This window comes from Bos indicus x Bos taurus, chromosome 15 (genome assembly GCF_003369695.1).
Source record: "Bos indicus x Bos taurus breed Angus x Brahman F1 hybrid chromosome 15, Bos_hybrid_MaternalHap_v2.0, whole genome shotgun sequence".
Taxonomy (NCBI): Eukaryota; Metazoa; Chordata; class Mammalia; order Artiodactyla; family Bovidae; genus Bos; species Bos indicus x Bos taurus.
Window position 1 is genome coordinate 1,109,838 of NC_040090.1, and position 23,191 is coordinate 1,133,028.

General features: G+C 45.5%; 1 protein-coding gene across 6 annotated transcripts in view; it reads left to right on the forward strand.

Moving 5' to 3' along the window:
* PATL1 (PAT1 homolog 1, processing body mRNA decay factor) overlaps positions 1 to 20,243 on the forward strand; it is a 34,371-nt gene extending 14,128 nt beyond the window's left edge. For 4 of the 6 annotated variants that reach the window (XM_027562220.1, XM_027562223.1, XM_027562218.1 and 1 more), the window contains 10 exons: positions 1,356 to 1,536; positions 1,996 to 2,119; positions 2,917 to 3,014; positions 3,454 to 3,513; positions 4,539 to 4,687; positions 6,109 to 6,268; positions 9,839 to 9,994; positions 11,857 to 11,948; positions 12,044 to 12,193; positions 12,507 to 14,099. In XM_027562220.1, the coding sequence (XP_027418021.1) occupies positions 1,356 to 1,536; positions 1,996 to 2,119; positions 2,917 to 3,014; positions 3,454 to 3,513; positions 4,539 to 4,687; positions 6,109 to 6,268; positions 9,839 to 9,994; positions 11,857 to 11,948; positions 12,044 to 12,193; positions 12,507 to 12,528 (1,192 nt within the window). In that variant the 3' untranslated portion in view covers positions 12,529 to 14,099. Of the gene's footprint in view, positions 1 to 1,355; positions 1,537 to 1,995; positions 2,120 to 2,916; positions 3,015 to 3,453; positions 3,514 to 4,538; positions 4,688 to 6,108; positions 6,269 to 9,838; positions 9,995 to 11,856; positions 11,949 to 12,043; positions 12,194 to 12,506; positions 14,100 to 20,026 lie in introns of those variants that run through there. The other 2 variants (XM_027562219.1, XM_027562224.1) reach the window with 2 other exon arrangements.
* The last annotated feature ends 2,948 nt before the right edge of the window (positions 20,244 to 23,191 follow it).

A 23,191-nucleotide genomic window follows, 5' to 3' on the forward strand; every position in this document is an offset into this window, starting at 1 on the left:
GATCTCATGTTAAGCATCTTATCCCCCCAACTCCTCAAAAAGGGAAGAAGAACAAAGGGACCCAAGGAGTGGGTGTATCCGTCTAGTGCCTTTTTTATACTGATGGCATGACAAGTGTTTGCATTTTTCCAGACTTACTGATTTGTATACATTGAATTGTATGTTTCTTTGTACAGTAGTTATCACTGAATAAAGGTGTTTACAAATATTTTTTATGAAATTGTAAAAATATATTAAATTTCTGTATAACAAAAGGCATCAAACATAAGCATGCAGTTTTCCAATAGAGGAAACCTACATGGCTCATAAAAATGCAAAGATTTTCAGGCTCACCTGTATTGAGAAGAGTGCAGATTGAAATTAGATAATCATTTTATATCCTCAGACGGCAAAACATGACGTCTCTCAACACTCTCGTTGTTAGCAGGAGTGGAATATATGTAGCCTTTGGAGAGAGAATTTGGCAATAAACGATAAGGGTGACAATGTAGGTACATTGAATCCTAACAGTTTCACTTTTCAGAACATACCTGGGGGTATGTTATCACTGTGGACAAGTATGAAACACATAATGCTGATTAAGAATCAAGGAGCAGAATTTCATGCCTGATTCCATTTGTGTAAAATGGAACACTACTGTATGATATTTAAAGGTAGATGTACCAGTAATACAAGTATAAAAATATTTCATGAAGGATATGTATCAGAGTTAGGATAGTCGTTCCTATAGGAAAGAAGGGAAGCTGGAAACTGTGCTCTCGAGGGGCACAGGTGTGCCTTCAACTGTAAATGTAGTACTGTGTTACTTTAATATCACTTTTTAAAAATCTGAAGCAAATTTGACCAAACAATTTTTTCATTAAGTCCAAATGGTGAATAAATGGATTTTTGAATGTTTGCTGGACCTTTCTATGTGTTTAAAGTATATCATAATTTTCAACAAGTTTCTTAAAAGTATGTAGACTTGGAGTCAAGTTGGCTTGTGCTCAGACCTCACTGCTGCTAGGTGTACTGCTTTGGGCAAGGCACCTGATCTCTTCTGAGCTCAGTTTATCGTCTCAAGTGGGGAAAATAAACCTAGGGACCTCCTAGGGTTGTTGTGGGGCTTACACACGAGTCCATAGGTGAAGGTGCTTAGCTTATGGTGAGGCACCGGATCTTAGCGTGGTCCTCTGGTTAGGTACTGCATAGCTCTTTCCTCTCAAATTTTGTTAAGATTCTATTCTTTTTCACTCCTTGTTTAATAAAAGCAAAGGGGAATTTATTTTTTAGTTGGCCTGGTTTACTCCAGTATTGTTACAAGGCGTAATTCATGTGTCCTCTCGGAGTGCGTGTGACCTGTATTTCTTTTCCAGTCAACATCGGAATCTCAACGGTGCAGGAGACAGAGGGAGTCACCGGAGCAGTCATCAGGATCATATCCGAAAGGATCCGTATGCCAACCTCATGCTGCAGCGAGAAAAAGACTGGGTCTCTAAAATCCAGATGATGCAACTGCAAAGCACTGATCCCTACCTGGATGATTTTTATTATCAGGTATGTACTCTGTGCCAGTCTGAAAGATAAGTTTTGTCACTTACCCTGGTGAAGGTACTCAGTTAAATACTGGTAGAATTTTCTTCTGAGGTAGTCTTCAAGTGGGTAAGAAGTTTGTCCCGTTTTTCAAGCTGAAGAATCTCTCACAATATTCGCTGAAAGGTTTGCATATATGCCTTTTATTTCTAAACTTTAGAGACTCTCAAACCAATATTTTCAAATCTTTTTGGCATCAGTAATCTGGTTCTTAAAATTAAGAATCTTGGCAGTCTAATGTTTCCATTGATGCTAATTTTGAAGGCGGGATTTTTTGATAAGTTCTTCACAATCTGACAAAAGTTAAAAGCCAGTACATATAGAGCACGAGCAGCATCGCTGCCACTGGTATAAGCCGCTTCATGGTAAAGAGCGGCCGTGTGCTGCGCTTGCTGCAACTGAAACCGTCTTCTCGTGTGGTAGAATTACTTTGAAAAACTGGAGAAACTGTCAGCTGCTGAAGAAATGCAAGGTGACGGCCCAAAAAAGGAGCGCACCAAGCTCATCACGCCTCAGGTGGCCAAGCTGGAGCACACCTACAAACCAGGTGAGGTCGCGTCCCCACGCCCACGGCGGGGAGGCGCGCCGTGCTGCTGGTGGGACAGTGCAGCAGCAGCGTGTGGATGATGGGATGCAGACGTGTAAGACCGATGGCACACGGCACCGCTGTCCTTGACAGACGCGGAGGCCACCGATTCAAGTGCGGAGTGGATATTTTGACAGATGACCTTTTAAGTCCATTTCTACTTGAGATTCCGTGACTTTTTAAAATGTTATAGTTTCTAGTATCCATAAAATAGATAAAGGGGAAGATACTTCAGACTTTTTATTATTACAACCAAAAAAAAATGGGAAAGGATAGATTTTGTTAAGACATTGCCTTAGATAATACATAGATTTTTGTGGTGAATTTTTAGGTCTGGAGTAAAGACTAGAGAACATAGGACCTCCCTGGCAGTCTAGAGGTTAAGACTGTGCTTCCACAGCAGGGGCTTGAGTTCCATCCCTGGTCAGGGAACTAAAGTCCGCACATGCAGCACAGCGGGGCTGAACCCACCTCCCGGTGCAAGGCACAGAGGAGACACGGGTTCGATCCCTGGGTCAGGAAGATCCCCTAGAGAAGGAAATGGCAACCTGCTTCAGTATTCTTGCTTGGGAAATCGCACGGACAGAGGAGCCTGGCGGGCTGCAGTCCATGAGGCCACAAAAGTCGGACACGACTCAGCAACTAAACAACAACAGGCTGTGCAGTGGGGCCAGAAAAGAGAGACTGATGATCTTCTTTGAATGCTGTCTGCCTGTGTTGCTGGGTTTTTACTTGTTGGCAATTTTTTGTCCTTGCAGTGCAGTTTGAGGGCTCTTTGGGAAAGCTCACTGTCTCTAGTGTGAATAATCCCCGAAAAATGATTGATGCTGTTGTGACGTCTCGGAGTGAGGATGATGTAAGTAGCCACAGAATTGTGTGTTTAAGGAAGTCTGGGTCAGCACTGCTTCTTTGACGGTCCCTGGGTTGGAATCCTAAGGCAGCCAGGCAGGACCTGGGGTGGCAGGAGCCTTTGAACTGGGTAACCCTGGCTACAAACAGCATTAGCTGTTGATTCCAGTTTTTAAAACTATCGTTTTCTGTGTGTTTAAGATTTTCCTATGATATCTTCATTTTCCATTGCATTCTCCAATACCTTTTGCTTATCTGTGAATTTAGTTAATAGTTTATGTGTGGGTTTATTCAGTCAACTCCGTGAGCTTTGTCCACGTTACTTTTGTTTGATTATTAATCTTCACAGTCCTGTCACAAATAGAATTACCTATAGAATTTACCAGCAGTAAATTATTCTTAACATGGTTAAAGAGTTCATATTGAAATGTCTTGTCTTTTTTTAGGAGACAAAAGAAAAACAGGTTCGGGACAAAAGACGAAAAACCCTTTTCATAATTGAGAAAGTAAGTTTTAGAATTGCTAAAGTTGCTGTAGTTAGTTTCAATTAAGAGAACTGTGAAATGTATGTGTGCGCAACACGTGGGAAAGTGAACAATCGGTCAGTGTCCTGTGATCTTAATTAATGCACATGGCTGTGTAAAGTGCCTATTGTGTACAGGGCGTGCTGGGAGGGAATGTGGTTTACCTCACCTGTGGCCTCATGGAGAAAGCACTGCAGTTACAATTAGAAGTCCTGGGGTTTTGTCCAAGCTTGTTCAGTTAACAGCTGAGTGTTTTAGGGCAGGGCATCTTTCTAAGAAAATGAAAAGAAAAATTGTTCTGCCTGTGAATGGATTGTCTGTTCAGTCAGTTCACGTGTATTTGTTGACCGTTCCCTGGGTGCTGGGCACTGTCCCGGGTTCTACGGAGAATCAGCAGTAGGCAGCTCGTGTTGGACCATAAACACCGTGTTGTGGGGCATGGAGTATAGGAGTTAAGAGCGCAGACTCTGAGAACAGGCTCCAAATCACGTCTTTTTCATTTCTCACCAAGCCTGTGACTTGGGGCAAGTTATTTAACCTTTCTGTGCCGTCTTTATCTTTAAAAATGAAAATGCTGAGAGTCTCTTCTCACTGGGCTGTGGTGAGTACTCCGTGAGTGAGTATCTGCACGGCGCTTGGAGCGGGGCCTGGGACCCTGTAGTCGTTAGCTGTTACGTGTTCACAGATAGAGGCATCACGGGACGCAGTGGCGCCTGTTGTTCACGTTACTAACAGTGCCGCTGCTGGAAAATTTGGAAAGTGGAGAATCGTTTCCTCACCATCGCCTGCTGGATTAGCGGTCAAGAAGGGACAGGGAACAATACCTGAAGGCGGTTGTCTTTTTTAAGTTGTTTCACAGTGTTTCTCTGGGTTAAGAGAGCAGGCTCTCCCTCCTGCTGTCACTTCCATGAGCTTTCACTCTTAAGTTGTTGTCTGCTCGTCCTGAACGGCCAAGCTGTTCACCTGATGTTCTGAGTTTGCTGAGGCCGGCTTTGTCTCTCCCTTAGACCTATAGTTTACTGCTTGATGTGGAGGATTACGAAAGGCGTTATCTCCTAAGTCTGGAAGAAGAGCGACCTGCCCTGATGGATGAAAGAAAGCACAAAATTTGTTGCATGTATGACAACTTAAGGGGGAAATTGCCTGGACAGGAGAGGTAAGAATTGTGTCCTTTGGTAAAAACGTTAGTCTCGCTAGATTCCTTTGGGCTTTATACATTCTACCCTTACCCTTCTTTACCATTTCAGTAAGCTCAGAGTCTTTCCTTTTGGCCTAACTCAAATGCCGCTCCATATAAAACATTTTAGAATCCTTTTGAGCCGGGGAGGAAAATCGCTGTATCTTGAGTTCGTTTATTTAGCAAGTACCTCTTCAGTATCTGTTAGGAACTGTGCTGGACACTGGAGACAGTGGGAAACAGTATTTAGTTTCTTTTGTTGAGCTTAGAGACTGTATCTAGTTTATGCTTGTGTGTTGTGTGTGTGTTAGTCACTCAGTCGTGTCCGACTCTTTGCGACCCCACGGACTGTAGCCCACCAGGCTTCTCTGTCCATGGAATTCTGCAGGCAAGAATACTGGAGTGGATTGCCATTCCCTTCTCCAGAGGAACTTCCCAACCCAGGAATCAACCATGTAATCTTTATGTATTTTGTTTCCTACTAAGATGGAAAGTGTAAACATTCATACTTTCTTGGGGTTGCCATACAATTCTTATTTGCTGTGGAAGCCAATCAGTCTTCCAGTGAAGACTAAACTTCTTAGTATGATTTCTCTGTCTGTCATCTCTCTCCTACCCAGTATCTGGAATAGAATCTTGCTAATGGTAAATGTTCTAGAAATCACAATATTTATTTGATAAATGCAAGAGGACACTCCCTTTGTCTTTGCCCATTCAAGAGAATTGATGATTCTTTTAAGCTAGGACATATGCAAAACAAAACTTTTTGAAAAGGACCTTCTTTTTAGCACATCTTTTCCGGAGTTGGACTGACAGGGAGCTTGGTTGAATAAATCTGGGTTTCTCCATAGATTGGACTGTTATGCAGCCAGTAAAATCTATAAAGTATTATGTATTGCCATGGAAAAGTGTTCATAAGAAGTTGTCAAGTGAAAAAAGTCAAGTAACAAGCCATATAAATTATATGGATCCCCCCTTTTTAAAAAATGAAAGATAAAAATATATAATACACAGCAAAAATGCCTTCAAAATGATAACACTAGTAAATTATCTCTGAGATTATGAATATTATTTTTATATATATATATTTCCAGATTTTGCTGTTTTAACTATGTCATTTGTGTAGTTACTTAAAAGTTAGTAAAGGAAATCAATGCCTTTGGTTTGATTAGTTTTTTTACTGTACAATTTTTGAAATGATTTTCAATATTCATGAAACTCAAAGAATTTACTTTTTATTATTTGGTTGAGAGTTGGTAAAGTAATTCTCACTGCTTTGTAGTACAGATCATTGCAGAGTGAAAATAAATGCAGTGTGTTCATCTAGTAACATGTAAGAGGAGAAAGGGGGTTTTTCTATTGTTCTTGCTGACCTAAGTTGGCATTTTCTTCCCCCACAGGCCGAGTGATGACCACTTTGTACAGATCATGTGTATCCGAAAGGGGAAGAGAATGGTAGCCCGGATTCTGCCTTTCCTCTCCACAGAGCAAGCAGCTGACATTCTCATGACAACAGCCAGGAACCTCCCTTTCCTCATCAAGAAGGACGCACAGGATGAGGTGACCCGCCACGTGGGGTCCTCTTTCCTTTGGGTCTTCACAGTGGATAAGATTTCTAGAAGCCAGACTTCTTATTTTTCCCCCTTATCCCTTTTGTGTTCTTTTACCTAATCTTTGGCTCAATCGTTTGAGTATTTAAAGCAAAAACTTTACTCCAAGCCTGTATTTTTAATGCCACTTCTTTATCCAACAGACCGTGTTCCTAAACATGAGGAAAGCAGTAATTCCATCTTATGTGGCACAGTTGTTAAGCTGTGATCTGTATTAGAACTGCTTTGGAAGCAAATAGTTCAGCCCTACCCCAGACTTGCTGAATTGGTGTTTACAGAGAGAAGACCAGGCCCCCAGCTGGGCCTGACTGCTCACTATTTGCCATTCATGATCCTGGTTACCTTATTGGATATAAAGTATCATTCATGGGCTGTTATTAGTGGCTTAACACTGACCTGTAGACTTGAATGGTGTCCCACAAGAACTGGGCCAGTGCTTTTAAGCAGTTTAAACTGGGCTAGAATTTGTGGGTTTCATTTTCTTTATTATTAATCATAGTATTTTAAATTTTATTTATGTTTGACTGTGCTGGGTCTTTGTTGCTGCACGGGCATTCCTCTAGTCGCGGCAAGCAGGGCCGCTCTAGTTACGGTGCTCAGGCTTCTCTTGTTGCGGAGCACAGGCTCTTGGGGGTGTGGGCTTCAGTAGTTGGGGTTCACTGTCATAGTTACTCCAAGGCATGTGGGATCCTCCTGCACCAGGGATCAAACCCACGTCTCCTGAACTAGCAGGCACAGTCTGTACTGCTGAGCCACTGGGGAGCCGTGGGCTAGAATCTGAAGCATGAGTATCAAGTTTGTAAGAACTGTTCTCTGCTTATTCCTATCACGATCCTTGAAAGATTAGCAAAATTCGAAATAGTATTAGAAGTTCAAAGCAAGAAATTGATACGGTTAGCGCAAAGGGCTAATATCATTAAGTATGAGATTCAAAGTAATAGAATTCATGCGAATGAACCCGAGTGAAATTTATTCTTTTACTCATTTATGAGTGAAAATTATTCTTTCTGAAATAATAGAATTGAAAGAATTTCTTTACTCAGCAAATACTAAGCACTTCTATGTCCCAGGCACTGTTATATAGATCCTATAAGTATAGCACCTAATTCTTGGTGCTAGGAGTTAGGAACCCAGAGAGGCCTGCTGTAGTGGAGCTTACGTGCTAGTGAGGAAAACTTGGTTGAATATAGAGGCTAAGATTTTACCTGTATGTGTTAAAGAGTAATAGACCACATCTCTAAATACTGTTTGTTTGAAGTAATAGCAGGTTCCAGGTCTGAGGCATAAAATGTACAAGATAATCATGGAGTATCATGTCAGAAACCAAGAAGGCTGAAAGATTACTATGGTTCTGTGTAAAAGACGCACAGACCAACTTGAAGGAACCTCCTTTCTGTCACAATGGGATAATTTGTGTCAGAAACAAAAATTAACACCAGTGGATTGCTGTAGATCGGATATGTTTAATGAGTTCATAATGATATGAAAAAAATGTAGAGATTGCTTGGTCATCAACTCATTATTCTGAAAAGTGGTAAGTAAAGGAAAAGAAACATTTATCCTGCCTCATTACAGCCAAATGTCAAGGAGACTAGAGTGTTGATATTAGGAAGTTCTCCTTTATAGAATTTCAGCTAATAAATTCCAAAGAAATGAGAAAATTGCCGTTTTACAAGCTCCTAATGGAAAAAATAGTCTGTCTCAGCAGCAGCCATTACTGGAGCTGAAAGCGTGGGCCAGAGGCGAATGGGGATTTTCTCATTTCTTTGGTTGGGGCAGGCTGGCCACACCTGAACCCCCAGACGACCGCCAGCCCCACTGAGGGGAGCAGTGCAACTGCGTGCTTCCTGACCCCGCGCGGAGGGAGCGCTTAGCTCTCCATGGGTGTCCTTGCTGCGCACCACCCTGCCCCCTCTGCTGAACTCGAGTTCAGTCAAACCTCTGATCCTAATTACTAGTTTTTATGGGGGAAAGACTGAAGATTGGGTCATTCTTAAGTGATACCACAGAGGTGCCATTAGCGAGATTCAAACAATGGGACAAATGACCCAGTTTCTTCAAATAAAATGGCACGAGAAAAGGAGATGGGCAAGTGACAGAAGACCTGTTAACAGATTCTAAAAGCCTTAGAGCCACCATGCAGCGTGTGGATCCGATTTGAATCATCGTTAGAACAAATCGGCTCCTAGACATTTCTGAGACAGTTGGACTAATTTGAGTTTGGAGTGGATATTAGATGATCATTAAGGAGTTAAACTTCCACAGGTACGATAATATTGTGACAGAATTGAACTATTGCTATTTATGACAAAGATGATGTGACATGGGAAGAACATAGATTTAATGAGGTTGGCACCCTGTTACTGACTGAATTGTTGAAGTTGGGTTGTGGGTACGTGGACTTCACTATACCGTTGTGTGCACTTCTGTGTGTGTTTGAAAATGCTCTGGGCTTCCCAGGGGGAGCTAGCGGTAAAGAACCCGCCTGCCAGTGCAGGAGACGTGAGAGACACGGGTGCAGTCCCTGGGTCGGGAAGATCCCCTGGAGGAGGGCATTCTTGCCTGGAGAATCCCATGGACAGAGGAGCCTGGTGGGCTACAGTCCATAGGGTCGCACAGAGTTGGACACAACTGAAGTGACTTAGCACGCACGCAAGAATGCTTTAATTTTTAAAGCTCTGTTTATTTAGAATAGTCTATCATGAAAAGGAGTCTTCTCTATTCTTGAATGCTACTTAAAGTAGAACCAGCCTTCATTTTTTATGCTGTGGACATTGAGTGCTGGAAGCACCCTTGATTTCAAGCGTCATAACCCAGTTAACACCAGTAGCTCTGTATTTTAGTTTCCCAGCCTGGGCCTTATGGCAAAGCAGAATGAGTGAACTAGCAGGCTGGAATCCAATAGCCTTGAATTCTGGTTCTGGCTACTAGCTTTGTAACCAAAGTCTGGGTTTCTGATCACTTAGCTTCTCTGATCTATAAACATTGATTGATCATTTCTCTGTTTCCTCATTGAGCTTTTATAAAGATAAATCAAGATACCATTAAGTCTGAAAATACTTCTCAGTAACTCTCTGACTCTAGGAATTTACCTATGTTAGACTGCCTCGCACAGCAGTTACGCTGGCAGTTTACTCACGGCTTCTCTGTGTCTTGGAGCCTGAGGGTCTGTCCTCTTCACCATGTGCTTTTAGCCCATAGTGCCGGTACAGTGTGAGCATCTGAGTACTTGTACAGTGAATACCGATGTTCTGTCATGTATCTTGCTCTGTATTTGAGAAGTGATTTTGCCCCCTTGCTTCACACAAGTAATGATGTTCCTGTACGAGTGGAAAAAATTCTCAGCAGTTACCGTGGAATCTGCTGCTGAGATGCTGACAGTATCTGCCAGACTTGTCAGGCTCCTTTGTTACATCTTGCCTGGGGCAGTGGGTACCCCTCCGTCCCTGCCCACTAATGGGTATAGCTGAAGTAGCAGTTAACCAGACTGTGATGGCCTGTCCGTTCTGTTTTTCGGTAGGTGCTGCCATGCCTATTGAGTCCCTTCTCTCTCCTCCTCTACCATCTTCCACCAGTGACCGTCACCAGCCTTCTGCAGCAGCTGATGAACCTACCTCAGAGTGCAGCGGCCCCAGCTCCGTCCAACCCGCACCTCTCTGCCGTGCTCCAGAACAAGGTGAGCCCTGAGCCCTGCGAGCCTTCTCAGTCCGAGGTATGGGTACAAATGATGGCCGCTGTGGCCGTCTTGGCGGGAAACAGGAGGGTGAGGGGGTTGGAGCTGTAACCTCAGCGGGGAGCTCCATTAAGCTCGTGGTGACAGAAGCTGGAGATGGTAGTGATTTTCACAAGACAGGGTGCTCTGTACCTCACATGGAGAAAACCCGGTGTGTGTCGGGGTACAGACTCCTTTGGTCCCCCGCTGTGCCATCCCAGCAGCAGCTGCCACGCTTGCGTCCTCAGTGGGTGTGGAATTTAGGGCTTCACTCTGCATCAGGAGAGGAGGGTTTAGAGGGCTGAAGGGTGTGGGGGAGCTGGCCTCCTCACTTGGAGCTCTAACCACCGACTTCTACTTAATCTCAATGGCCAGCTCTTAGTCTCACGCCACACCTGAGTGCAGGGAAAGCTGGAAACATCTCTGAGTTCACGCCATTGTCACCACGGGTGAAGTCAGATCTAGTAGGAGGAGAGAGGATTAGGTAGGTAATGAGCAGTCTCTGTCATAAGACATCCCAGTTCATATTTCGTTTATATCAGATTAAAGATCCAGAGACTCCCAGGGGAAGCATAAATATAGAAGGAGAGTGATAAGCTTTTAGACAGAGCAGGTTTCCACTCCTCGTCGGCCGCGTCCTAGGTTTGTGACCATGAACAGATCATTTTGCTTTGCTGAGCCACGGTTTCCTGATCTGTAAAGTGGAGGTGATGGCAGCGTCACTTAGACGAGCAGGCAGCTGTGAATGTTGCAGTTTAATGCTGGGTACACAGTGGCGCTCACTCGGGACCATCCGTTAACAGTAAAGGGAAAAGGAGACTGAGGTGGGTTTTCTTCTGGCACCTGAAAACCTGGAGAGCCTGGCTCGAAGGGCAGTGAGCGCCTCAGAGACTGAGAGGGTGGCGGTGCCTTGGGACGCAAGACAGGGGTCCCAAAGTTGTGTGCCTTCCTCGTTATTTGGTCTCTTGGCTTTAATTTTGATAAAGGCAGTCAAAAAGCCTGAAGTCAGACGAGATTATGTAACCTGTTGTTTTTCTGACAGTGACATGAAGGGAACTTTGTGGAAAGGCAAGGTTGTCCTCTGTGAGGTGAACTCAGAAAGGGGGGGTGGAATCCCAGAATCTGCCCAGCTTCTCGTCACGGGCCGCGAGAGCCACGATTCCCGCGTTTAACCTCAGTTTTGGCCATGTTTGTGCCCCTTTAGGGTCCACGTTTTCTGCTCTTACTGCCCACGGAGTAAAATAAATATTTATATATCTCTCTGCAGCATGTTGCTAAATTTTAACAGTCCTAGATATGGTAGATGAATCTGTTTATCCTCTCTCTTTTTTTATCTTTTAAACTCTCATTAACACCCTCTAAGCCTTTATATTTCCAGATACGTATGTCATTTTTTAAGGAAATGTTTTCTTTATAGCCTAATCCTTCCATTTCTTTTTATTTTCCCACAGGGCTTTAACACCTGTTTTCTTAATTCAAACTCTATTTTTTTGTTTTTTCTATATACTTTAATTTTCTGTATCAAAATTTGTCTTCATGTAACTTTCCCTTCTATTTCTGTTCTAGTAAATAGGAGAAAAGCTACCCCCTGCCCATCTTGTGGCAGGGAAGAGTCCGCTTTTCATCGAAGGGTGGGATGGGGGAGCCGTTGCCCTTGAGAGAGCCTGAGCTGCTGAGTCTGGAGGGACCCCTCTGGGCTCTGCACGGGCTCAGAGCAGCACGGCGAGGGGTGCCTGCATTCAGCGCCGCCCCCTCGACCGCCTGGCCCCCCGTCGGCCGGCGCGGTGTCTCACGCCCTCTGTCTCCTCTCCTTTCTCCTCTCGCAGTTTGGCCTGTCCCTGCTCCTCGTCGTCCTGAGCCGCGGGGAAGACCTACAGAGCTCAGACGCCGCTTCAGAATTGGCGCAAAGCAACCCATGGTCAGTCTGGGCCATGTTTCTTCTTTGAAGTTCTTTCAGGTCCTCTTTTTCATTCCTTTTCTTACATTATTATTATTATCGGTTTTCCCTGTTAGGACGGAGGTGATGTTTGTGGCAACCCGAGAACTTTTGCGGATTCCCCAGACGGGCCTGGCCAAGCCAATCTCTATACCCACAAACCTAGTATCCCTCTTTTCTCGTTACGTTGACCGACAGAAACTGAACTTGCTGGAGACAAAACTGCAGTAAGTTGGAAACAGGAGAATTCCACGTCTCACTGAAGTTGGCACTTTAGAAGTTACGTTGAGGAGGCTGGGGGTGGAAGGGGCATAAGACGTCATGAATCCAGTGGAAGAGATTAAAGACTTCTGTGAGATACACGAGTGTCTGCTGGGTGTAAAGCACTGTGGCCACAGCAGAACCCGCCCAGTGAAATTCCAGCTGGGGTCCAGATCTCTCAGTGACCGATAGGAGAGGTCACACGGGCTGGGGTTCTGGTGCAGATGACTGCTCTCTGAACTCATTCACACGGGTCTCCTCTCTCTCTTTGTGCCGTAGGCTAGTTCAGGGGATACGGTAAAGGCCTCCACGCACGCCCTGTGCCTCCTCTTGGCTGCCTCCCGCTCTGCTGCCATCACCCATGGAGTGTTGTTTTAAACGAGGGAGGGAAGGGAGCTCACTCCCCAGAGCGTCTGGTGGGACCGAGTCCCATTCACAGGGGTTGCCTCTGAATGCCAGGTACTCCCCACTGCTCTGTGAAATGTGGCTGGGTTCACACTTCTGCTGGTTTTCTTACCTTCCGTGTGACAGTCCTGCATGTCCCACCTTACTCGATTCTTCTCCATACTGCCTTTTCTTTGCCCTTGAGACACAACCATAACCTCTCCCTTCATCCCCCACCACCGCTCCAGCTCAGAGTAGGTTGTAGCCTGCCACAGAATTCCTTCCCTCATCGCCCCTTATTAATATGACTGTAGGAAAGCTGATGAAGTAGAAATATAAGTATATATGCGTGCACACACACCCCGATACGTATGTTTATGTGGTCTCCAAAGGGTCCTTAAAGAATGAGTTTAGACTGAGAAATTTACTTGGCACACCATCCCTTCTCTAACCACAAACCAGCTGATGTGTTTTTAATCTGTTCCTCATCCATCTTCTGATTAATTTGGTGGGTTCTACTTGTTCTAATAAAATGTAGGGTATGCAGCACGTGTAATAAACTCAGAGCTCTCAGTTGGCCGGTGCCCAGCTCTCAGCTGAGCCGTTCCTTGTCTCCTCCCCACTCGGGTTTCCTTCGGTTCTGTCCACCGCGGTGGAAACGGCACACAGTTAGCCTGGGTCCTGCTCCAGCCGCGGCTACTTGAGCCCGTGCCTTCAGGTGCGCGGAGGCTTGTGGGAGACGGCCGGCCTGGAGCTTCCACCGCGCAGCTTCAGCGCGCTCGTTCTGTCTTCCTGAGACCGCTGCAGTAAGCCATTCTCTGACGTCTCCTTCCCTGTTTGTACTTGGTGTCCTGGGGGGACCTCCGCACCTCCGAACGTGAACGCAGGCCGTCGCTCCGCCCCTCGATCCCTCTGCACCGCACGCGGAAGCGCTGCCCTAGCCCCTTGGTGCAGCCAGGGCCTGGGTCTGTGTCCGGCCTGGGCGGCCTGTGCCCCGGTCACCACCTTCTCCTGCTCCGCAGTCACCACCCTCTTCTTCTCCGCAGTCACCACCCTCTCCCCACTCCGCAGTCACCACCCTCTCCCCCCTCCGCAGTCACCACCCTCTCCCGCTCCGCAGTCACCCGGATGCGGGCCCGGGTCACTGGTGATGCCAGCCCTGAGCAGATAGCATCTGATTGATCTCACCGGCCTGTCCTGAGCACACCTCGCTGCTCTCACGTTTCTGAATGTAGGAGGGAGGGGGGCAGGTTATGGTATTTAATACGCGAATGAACGTTTTGCACATAAATGTATCCTACAGCAGTGAGGCCCTCCTGTTCTCCGCCTGTACTTCTCCCCGCTGTGCCCTGCGCGCCCCCTCCTCCCCTCTGCCATCACCCCCTGCCTTCCCTTCACAGCCGATCAAGTGAAGGCTCGATGATTATCTCTTCTCTTCTGTGCTTTTATCTTTTTTGTTTGGTTTTAATTAAAAAGTTTCTAAATTTACATTTTTATAGGGTATTGTAAATAAAAACAAATTGTATACTTGAAAAAAAAATATGTGCCAACATTCCTGCTTGTTTCTCCTAAACATGCCTTTTAATGTGTTTCTAGCGTACTTAGATAGATCAGCAGACCTCTTGGTGCTGGGGATTGGTGAGGATGGTATCACGTGATGTTTTTATCTCTTATTTTGTCATAAGGGAGACAGATAAAGATCTTAAGTTTACATAACTTTCCTTAAAAAACCTAGGGTATGGGCCTCCCCTGATGGTTCAGTGACTGAAACTGCAATTCCAGTGCAGGGGAAACGGGTTCGATCCCTGGTCCAATCCTGTGTGCCATGAATAAATAAATGCATATTTTTAAAAAGAAAAGCTAGGATGCTTTCAACAGTCACTGCCCTCCACCCCCAACTTTTAACTGCAGAGCAGAATTAGAAAATTCAGTGGATAGACCACAGTTCACCTTCCTCATCTCTAGGCAGCTGAGAGTTTAGTTAAGAAACTTCACAAAGCCCAGTTTGACCTTAAGCTGCCCTCATGGTTAGTATTTCCTTAGCTTTCATTTATATCTTCTCAGAAGAGGTAAGAAAAAATTGGTAATTCTTTTTTTTGGGGGGGGGGGTAATTCTTTGTAGTAAATTCATGTTAGCTATTTCAAACTTAACACAGCATCATTTGTAATAGGAAAATTAGAAATAACCTAAATGCTCACTAGTGGCTAAGTAATAATCTATGTGTCATGGACAGGTATAATATTTAATCATGAAAAGTGTTTACGGTCTAGTGTGGGGGAACGCAGAAAGTATATATGCTTGGAATGCAGTTCTTTTATGAAAATGTATATGTGATGGGGAAGAAATTGGGAGAATATGCTTCCCAGGTAGCTCAGTGGATGCAGGAGATAGAGATTGAATCCCTGGGTCGGGAAGATCCCCTGGAGGAGGGCATGGCGACCCACTCCGGTACTCTAGCCTGGGGAATCCCGTGGACAGAGGAGCCTGGCGGGCTGCAGTCCGTGGGGTCGCAGAGAATTGGACGCGACTGAGCGAGAGAGCGCTCCTGCAGGTGTTCCCCTGAAGACGTGCATCTCTCAGCGGCAGGACCACGGGGAGCTTCCTTTTGCTTTCTTTTTTCTCCAAATCTTCCGTAGAGAGCAAGCATTGCTTATATTCTGAGAAGAAATACTATTTTTGAAGAGCTTAGTTACATCAGAAAGCACTTGGAGTATAAAGTTGAGTGTAAGTAAGTCCCTTATATGTATATGACTTCATACGGGCACGGGGAATGGAAGAAGGGATACAATCCCGGGCGATTGGAGGGCGGTGGCTGCCTCTAAGGGGGAGGCTTGTGGAGAATTTAGGTGATGGTTCCTCGTTTCCATTGTCCAGATTGTCTTCAGTCTTCATGTATTGCTATTAGAACCAAAAGGGGGTTATTCTCTAAAAACTGCTACAAATCACAGCCCCCTACCCTCTAGTGAGAAGTGCTAGTAGGGCAAGAATGTCCGATACAGTTGTGCTTGATTTCAGAGCCTGTGTATTTGACTTTGAAAGATGAATGGGCTGAAAAAAGTGTGAAAGCAAGGCAGTTATCCTATGAGGCGTGGTCAGGTATTGCACTGTTAAACGCTTAAAAACTCCACTGTTAAACAGTTGAGGAATCAAAGGACCACTTTAAGTCCAAGCCATATCTCCCAGTGAGTTTCTATATTTACAGAAATTGCATTTTTTCCTCACTGACTGCTGAATCAAAATGGGTGGGTCTCAGCTCCATCCACACAGAAAATCTGCTCAGGTCCGTTGTGGCCTGAGTACCAGCCAGCTGGCTTTCACCAGAGCTACCCTGTCTGTCCCAGGAAGGCCACGATGACCTTCTGAGTTTGATGCAGACCACCAACTGCCCTCTCCCTGTGGAGAGCAGTGAAGTCCTTTGTGTAAAAAGTCCAAGTGGGGAAATAGTGGAAGACATCTTTACACTTCTCCTCACCCAGCTATGTTTAAGTATGTTGGCGTGATCCTTAAGAAAATAAAACGGGTTTCAGGCAGCAGGTCTAGTGTGTTAAGGCCACAGGTAGCGTAGTTTTGGCCATTAACCTTGAAGTAGAGGCGCAGTTGTGAATAGATTGCAGGTCACCTAACAGCCTCAGCTTTGCCTTTTATCTTGAGAATGTGGCATGAAAGACTTCCAAGGAGCCTGTTTACTCACTGTGACTCTAGCTCCGCAGTTCAGCCAAGTTCGAGCCAAGGTAACTGTTAACCGAAATCAAGCCCGAGACCTAGGAAACGTCTGGACGGGGACGAGGTAATCAGTGATGTGTGTACTTTCCCTGTTGTGAGTAGAGCATCTCTTAAGTCGCTTATGATTTAGTACCGATCTAAAGGATTCCACCCCCAGAAAAAGCCTGGCTGACAGCCTGATACGTTGTCCTCCAAGTGGTTTCTCGACGCACATGCAGTGCACATTGTGGTAGATGCTGGGTTTCCCTGATGCATCGTGGATGTGCTTACATGTCCACAGAGAGGCACCTCGGTTTATTTAGAGATTGCGCGGTACTCCGCCGCACGCCGTACTTTAACTGCTCCCCTGTTAACAGATTCCATCCTCAGGTAGTTTCGCCAACTCATTCTTGTTCGTCCAGCAGTGAGCAGAGGTAAACCCACCATGGCCGTTCAGTTGCTCAGTCGTGTCCGACTCTTTGCGACCCCATGGACTGCAGCACGCCAGGCTTCCCTGTCCATCCCCATCTCCTAGAGCTTGCTCAAACTCACATCCATTGAGTCAGCGGTGCCATCCAACCATCTCATCCTCTGTCGTCCCCTTCTCCTCCTGCTGTTAATCTTTGTGACACCAGGGTCTTTTCCAATGAGTCAGCTCTTTGCATCAGGTGGCCAAAGATATTGGAGCTTCAGCATCAGTCTTTCCAGTGAATATTGAGGGTTGATTTCCTTTTGGACTAACTGCTTTGATCTTGCAGTCTAAGGGACTCTCAAGAGTCTTCTCCAACACCGCAGTTCAAAAGCATCAGTTCTTAAGCGCTCAGCCTTCTTTGTGGTCCAACTCTCACACCCCTACATGACTCCTGGAAAAACCATGGCTTTGACTATGCAGACCTTTGTCGGAAAAGTGATGTCTGCTTTTTAATATGCTGGCCGTGTTCCTGTAGCTCTTTTTATAGTGTACAGAGAGCACTGACGTTCATTTTATAACTCAACTCTTCTCCATTACCCTTTGAAATATTAGAATGGGCAGCTATAATTGTACAGTACCCAAACGAGATTAGCAAGACCATCCAGCTAATAAGGGCTCCGGTTTAAGACCGGAAGTTTCAAACTCCATATCCAGCATCGTGGCTACAAGAAGGCTCCTGCTTCTGGATAAATGTTTCATGGAGCAGCAACTGAGAAGCTGCAAGCATTTAAGGACACATCTGCAAACTCTTCTGATTGGGTTTTAATGCCGTTATTTCCAGTAGGCAGATTAAATAATTCCCTCTCAGTAGTGTCAAAAATGTGATTCAGGTCTTAACTATCGGGGTCCATTACAATATACAAGGATCAGAATTTCAGAAAGGCAGCTGTCCAGCATCTGTGTGGTCCTTTTGGTTTAAGCATTTTGAAGAGGAGATTTTAAAAAAGATTTGCTCCCACACTTCCATCTCAGTATTTGGAAATGCATTGTTTATATGAGATACATTCAGCCCCAGGCAGTCAGTTCACTTGTCAGTTCCCTGCACTAATACGGGAGCTCCACGAAGGCACCAGTCCTCATTCCCTCCCGCACCCCAGTTCCCAGCACACAGGCCACACCAAGCAAGCATCCAGCTGACATCTTTTCATAAAATAGTTGGGCCACAAAGAAACAGCTTGACAGGATTATTCAGATCCTCAAAACCAAGAGGACAGACCTTAATGGTGTGAACTCACCTGTGTGTGCAAGGCCCATTCCAAACACATTGTCACTCACTTTATCACAGCAACCCCTAGGTCGGAAACGATGTGACACAGCAAGCAGACAAGCTGTTGTGAATGTCCAGCGTTACTAGGCACAGAGGTGACAAAGGCTCCGCTCTGGGGGGTCGTTGGTGCCAAGCGCTAAAAGGAGAGCGCAAGAGGATGGAAGAGTGGAGAGATGGGGCTCTGTACTGTAGACAGGCCGCGGAAGGCCTGGGCGAGAAGGTGACACTGAAGCGGACACATGGACACTAAAAGGAGAGCGCAAGAGGATGGAAGAGTGGAGAGATGGGGCTCTGTACTGTAGACAGGCTGCGGAAGGCCGGGGCGAGAAGGTGACACTGAAGCGGACACATGGACACTAAAAGGAGAGCGCAAGAGGATGGAAGAGTGGAGAGATGGGGCTCTGTACTGTAGACAGGCCGCGGAAGGCCTGGGCGAGAAGGTGACACTGAAGCGGACACATGGACACTAAGACGACGCCACGCGGAGGGCTGGGCGGAGCATCCCAAGCAGGATGAAGAAGGTGACCTCTTCCCGCTACGAGAATGGGTGGGGAGTTCTCAGGACCGTGACAGGTTAATGTCGCTGGAATGGAGTGACCACACTGCCTTGAAGGGCTTTACTCACATTGCCGCGGAAAGCCTTCGCAGAGTCTGTAAGGAAAAGCTTGGCAGAGTTTTTAAGGAAAAGGACAAAACTATTTTTAAAGTCACTTTGCTGGGTAGGGGCTGGGGAGGAATAAATTAGGAATTTGGGAATAACATGCACACTACTGTATAAAATAGATAAAAAAGCCTACCATATAGCATAGGGAACTACGTTCAATATCTTGTAATAATCCATAAGGGGATAGAATGTGAAAAAGACGTTGAGTACATATGTGGATGTGTATGTATGCATGTGTCACTGCTTCAGTTTTCCTGTGCTGCAGAAACAACACTAAGTCCCTACCATTCAACAACGGCCGCAAAGCCCAAGGTGTGGCCCTAGCACCCCGCCTCAGCGTGTGACTGTCTGGGGACAGCGCCTTTGACAAGGGGTGGAGGGGTAGTCAGGGAGTTTGAGGTGGACATGTACAAGCTGCTGTATTTAAAATAATAACCAACAGGGACCTACTGTTTGGCACAGGGGACTCTGCTCAATGTTCTGGGCCAGCCTGGATGGGAGGGCAGTCTGGGGAGGCTGGACCCATGGCTATGTGTGGCTGAGCCCCTTCACATTCACCTAAAACTCACATCATTAATCAGCTACACGCCAATACAGAATAGAGAGTTCAAAAGAACAAAAAAAGATGAATTTGAAATGAAGTCATAAGTAAATAAATGAAGTCATTAGGGTGAGTTCTAATCCCGTATGAGCAGCGTCTTTACAGGCAGCAGTGATGGGAGCACAGGCACAGGGAGCCTGCCTGTGAAGACCCCAGAAGACGGCCATCTCCACAGTGAGCCGTCGGGAGAAACCGGCGCTGCTCACACCTGGACTTCAGACGTCCAGGTGCCAGAACTGTGAGGAAACACACTTTCATTGTTTAAGCCACCCTGTCTGTGGTACTTTGTTAGGACAGTCCTGGCAAACTAGCAAGTGTCAAACATCTTATCATTGACTTTTTTTTAATTTTTAAAAATCCACAGGATAGTAGAAGAATATATATCCAGCTGTTAACAATGGTCATGTCTAGAAGGTGTGGTTAAGGAGAATTTCCTTTTCTATATTTGCATTTCTGAACCCTTGTATCTTTTATAATGAATAGATTTTGGTTTGTATTTAAAGGAAGGAAAGGGAGAGAGCATGGACATGATTTGTCCAACACTGTAGTGAGTGAGTGGCAGAAAAAGAAAACCTGAATCACAGTCATTTCCCAATGTTTCTCCATCTAACAGAGAAGCAGACACCTTGTATGGAACTTCCAAAAATGCTCCTTAAAAGAAAGGAAATACTTATTTGTCCTCCTTTCTTTCCTCTTCTTGCTGCCTAGAATGCAAATACAATGATTGGAGCTCCAGCAGCCATCTTGGGGCAAAAAATAATCTCAACGACAGTAACAGTGCACAGTGGAGCAGAGAGAAGGAGGCTTTGAGAAGACTTCAGTGAACTACCAAACCAATCCTGAGCTGCCTACCTCTGAATTTCTTTTATTATTATTTTTTAAATGTCTTTAGGTGTGAGAATAAACTCTTCTGTGTTTAAACCAACATAAGTTGGGCCTCTGTCCCCAGTGACTCAGCGGTAAATATCCATCTCCAATGTGGGAGGTGCAGGAGACTCAGGTTCAATACCTGGGTTGGGAAGATCCCCTGGAGGAGGAAATGCAACCCACTCCAGTATCCTTGCCCGGAGAATCCCATGGACAGAGCAGCCTGGCGCACTGCAGCCCACGGGGTCGCAAAGAGTTGGACACGACTGAAGTCCCTGCACTTGTACTTGCAAATAAACCTAATCTGAATCGTTACAAAGGATTTTTTTTTCAGCCATTCAACATGAGAGTTCATTAAGTGCTATTGGGGAAAAACATTTTTTGAATGATCTTTTACAAAAAATTATTACAAATTTGAAGGAGTTCTTCACACACAGCCTCCGTTTTCTCTGAAGTACAGTGCATGATTAGCTGGTATGCAACAGAAGGCTCTGTATAGCCTGAAGAGGTTGGTTAAAATCTTAGTATATGCCCCTGGGAGAAAGGGGAACAGGGGCAGGCTCATGATACTTTTTAAAGATAAAAGTATCACAGTAGTTCTGTTACATTTAAACCAAACACCAGTTTGTTGTGTTTATGAAGCCGGATTTAATTCTTTGAATAGTTTCTGTCCTTAAGAGAAGAAAAGATTTCCAGGCACCAGTTATATGAAGCCTGCCAAGGCTGAAGACCTTTTCGTATCTACGTTGGAATGCTGGCTTTGCTTTTATAAGATATTTTGCTTGTTTGATTCTCGGTTTTTAAAATTGTAGGTGGGGCGGTACAACAACTGGCACAGTGACAAAGAATAAAGGAAATTGCATTTGTAGATGTGCTTAGCATGCAGTAAGAGTCGACGCTCGCTCGCTCTACTCGTCTGTTTGTACTTCATACGAAGTCCCAGTATTTGCAGGTTTGTCATACCCCCAGGAAGATGTGTGTGGGTCCCACTCGGGTGAGTCACGTGCTGTAAAGATAGACTTGTGGTAATGAATACGTAAGGCCCCTACATAGGAACCTTTAAGTTGTGAACTTTCAAAGACATGAATGTGCCCAGGGGAGGGATGGAGAGAGACAGGAGGAAGAAGAAGTGAAGAACCCAGCAGATTCAGGACAGGAAATGGCCAGGGGATTGCCTTTGTTTGAGCCACAGTGTTAGTTTCTCGGGCCCTCAGGCCCAGGATCCAAACGCAGAACGGTGCACAGGGCTGCCACAGGCATGCAGAATGTAATCCAGCACTGCCGAGTCACCTAAGACGGGGAAGAGAGACCCCCACAGCCCTGGATCGCTCTTCTCAAGAGGGTAGGTATGAAATTGAATCCAGCGAGGGACCAGGACCCATGCCGTCAAGGTCAGGCATGAACATGCTTGCAGCTCGCCCCTCGTCTCCTACTGCTGCCCACCCTTCAGCTCTGCCGTCTCCACCCTCATCTTCCTCCTCCGTCAGTGACTCTTCCCGCCTGTTCGCTTGATGCCAGCCCCTGCGTGCCAGCTGTTGTTTACTGTACTACTGTACTGGAGGAGGAAATGGCAACCCCCTCCAGTACTCTAGCCTGGAAAATCCCATGGATGGAGGAGCCTGGTAGGCGACAGTCCGTGAGGTCGAAAAGAGTGGGACATGACTGAATAACTTCACACTCACTGTACTTCTAAGGTACTGTACTGCACTGCAAGATTAAAAATGTTTATTTTTGTCTTTGTTTTTTATGAATTATTTGTGTGAAAAGTATATAAACCGACTACAGCACAGTATGACAGCAGATTGTATTAGTTGAGTACCTAGACTAACCGTGTGGTACTTACAAATTGGATTTACAAATGTGCTCTCAGAACAGAACTCACTTGTACGTAGGGGAACTTACTGTAGTGTTGATCAGTCAATAGTGCCCCCTGCTAAGAAGTTAGGGATGTGAATTTCCCCAGCTAGTATGCAGCTCCCCTTTTAAAAATTTACAATCAATCCCTGTGTGATCGTCTGTAAAATACACAGAGAATGTGGTCTTTGCTCTCTGGTCGCACCCAGTTCCCTTGTAAACCACAAGCAGAGAGTTGAGTGACCTCCCCTGAGGCTCCGCTGGGGAATCTGTCCTCACTTCTGCACTTTCCTAGTTTCAGTAAATTTCATCATCCTGCTGCGCAAACGTGAATGCGAGATGAAGACCAAAGGGCTGGGAGGCAGTTCTGGCTCCTTCCATGTGCCCCGCATGCTATGACTGTTCTGCGGAATAAGCACCCAGCTGTTTTGTCTCAAGATTGCACACCTGCAACAGACCAACCCAAGTTCAGATTTCCCCAGAGCTGAGGCTTCTGTTGTAAGTGCCTCTTGGTTCAACTTCTCCCTCTGATCCTGTTTCCTTCACCCCCTCACAGGTGTTGTCCCTGGGAGCATGCCTCAATTAACTTACGAGGCGAACCTGACTTAAACAAACTAGAATTTCTGCTTCATTTGGTTGGGGGACACAATGTTGTCCTTTGAAATCATGAATTACTTTTTTCCAGTAAGAATTTTTTGTTTTGATTATAAAAAAGGTAAAACTGGGAAACCCAATACCTGGACTGATCACACTGATAAAATCTGCATATGAAACTATTATTTGGCAACAGTTGGGAGAGCAAGCCAGTGACAATGTGGAGAATGACAGAAAAAAAAAAGCATGAAAGTTACCCAAGTATGTTTAAAGCTAAATCCACACAAAAACATGCACAGTAATGTTTATAGGAGCTTTACTCACAATAGAAAAACTTGGAAACAACCAAGTTGTTCTTCAGTAGGTGAAAAGATCAACTGTGGCCCATCCAGGCAATGGAATATTAGTCAGTGCTGAAAAGAGATCATCTATCAAGCCATGATGGGCTTCCCTGGTGGCTCAGTTAGTAAAGAATCTGCCTGCAATGCAGGAGACCCAGGTTTGATCCCTGGGTCAGGAAGATTCCCTGGAGAAGGAAATGGCAACCCACTCCAGCAT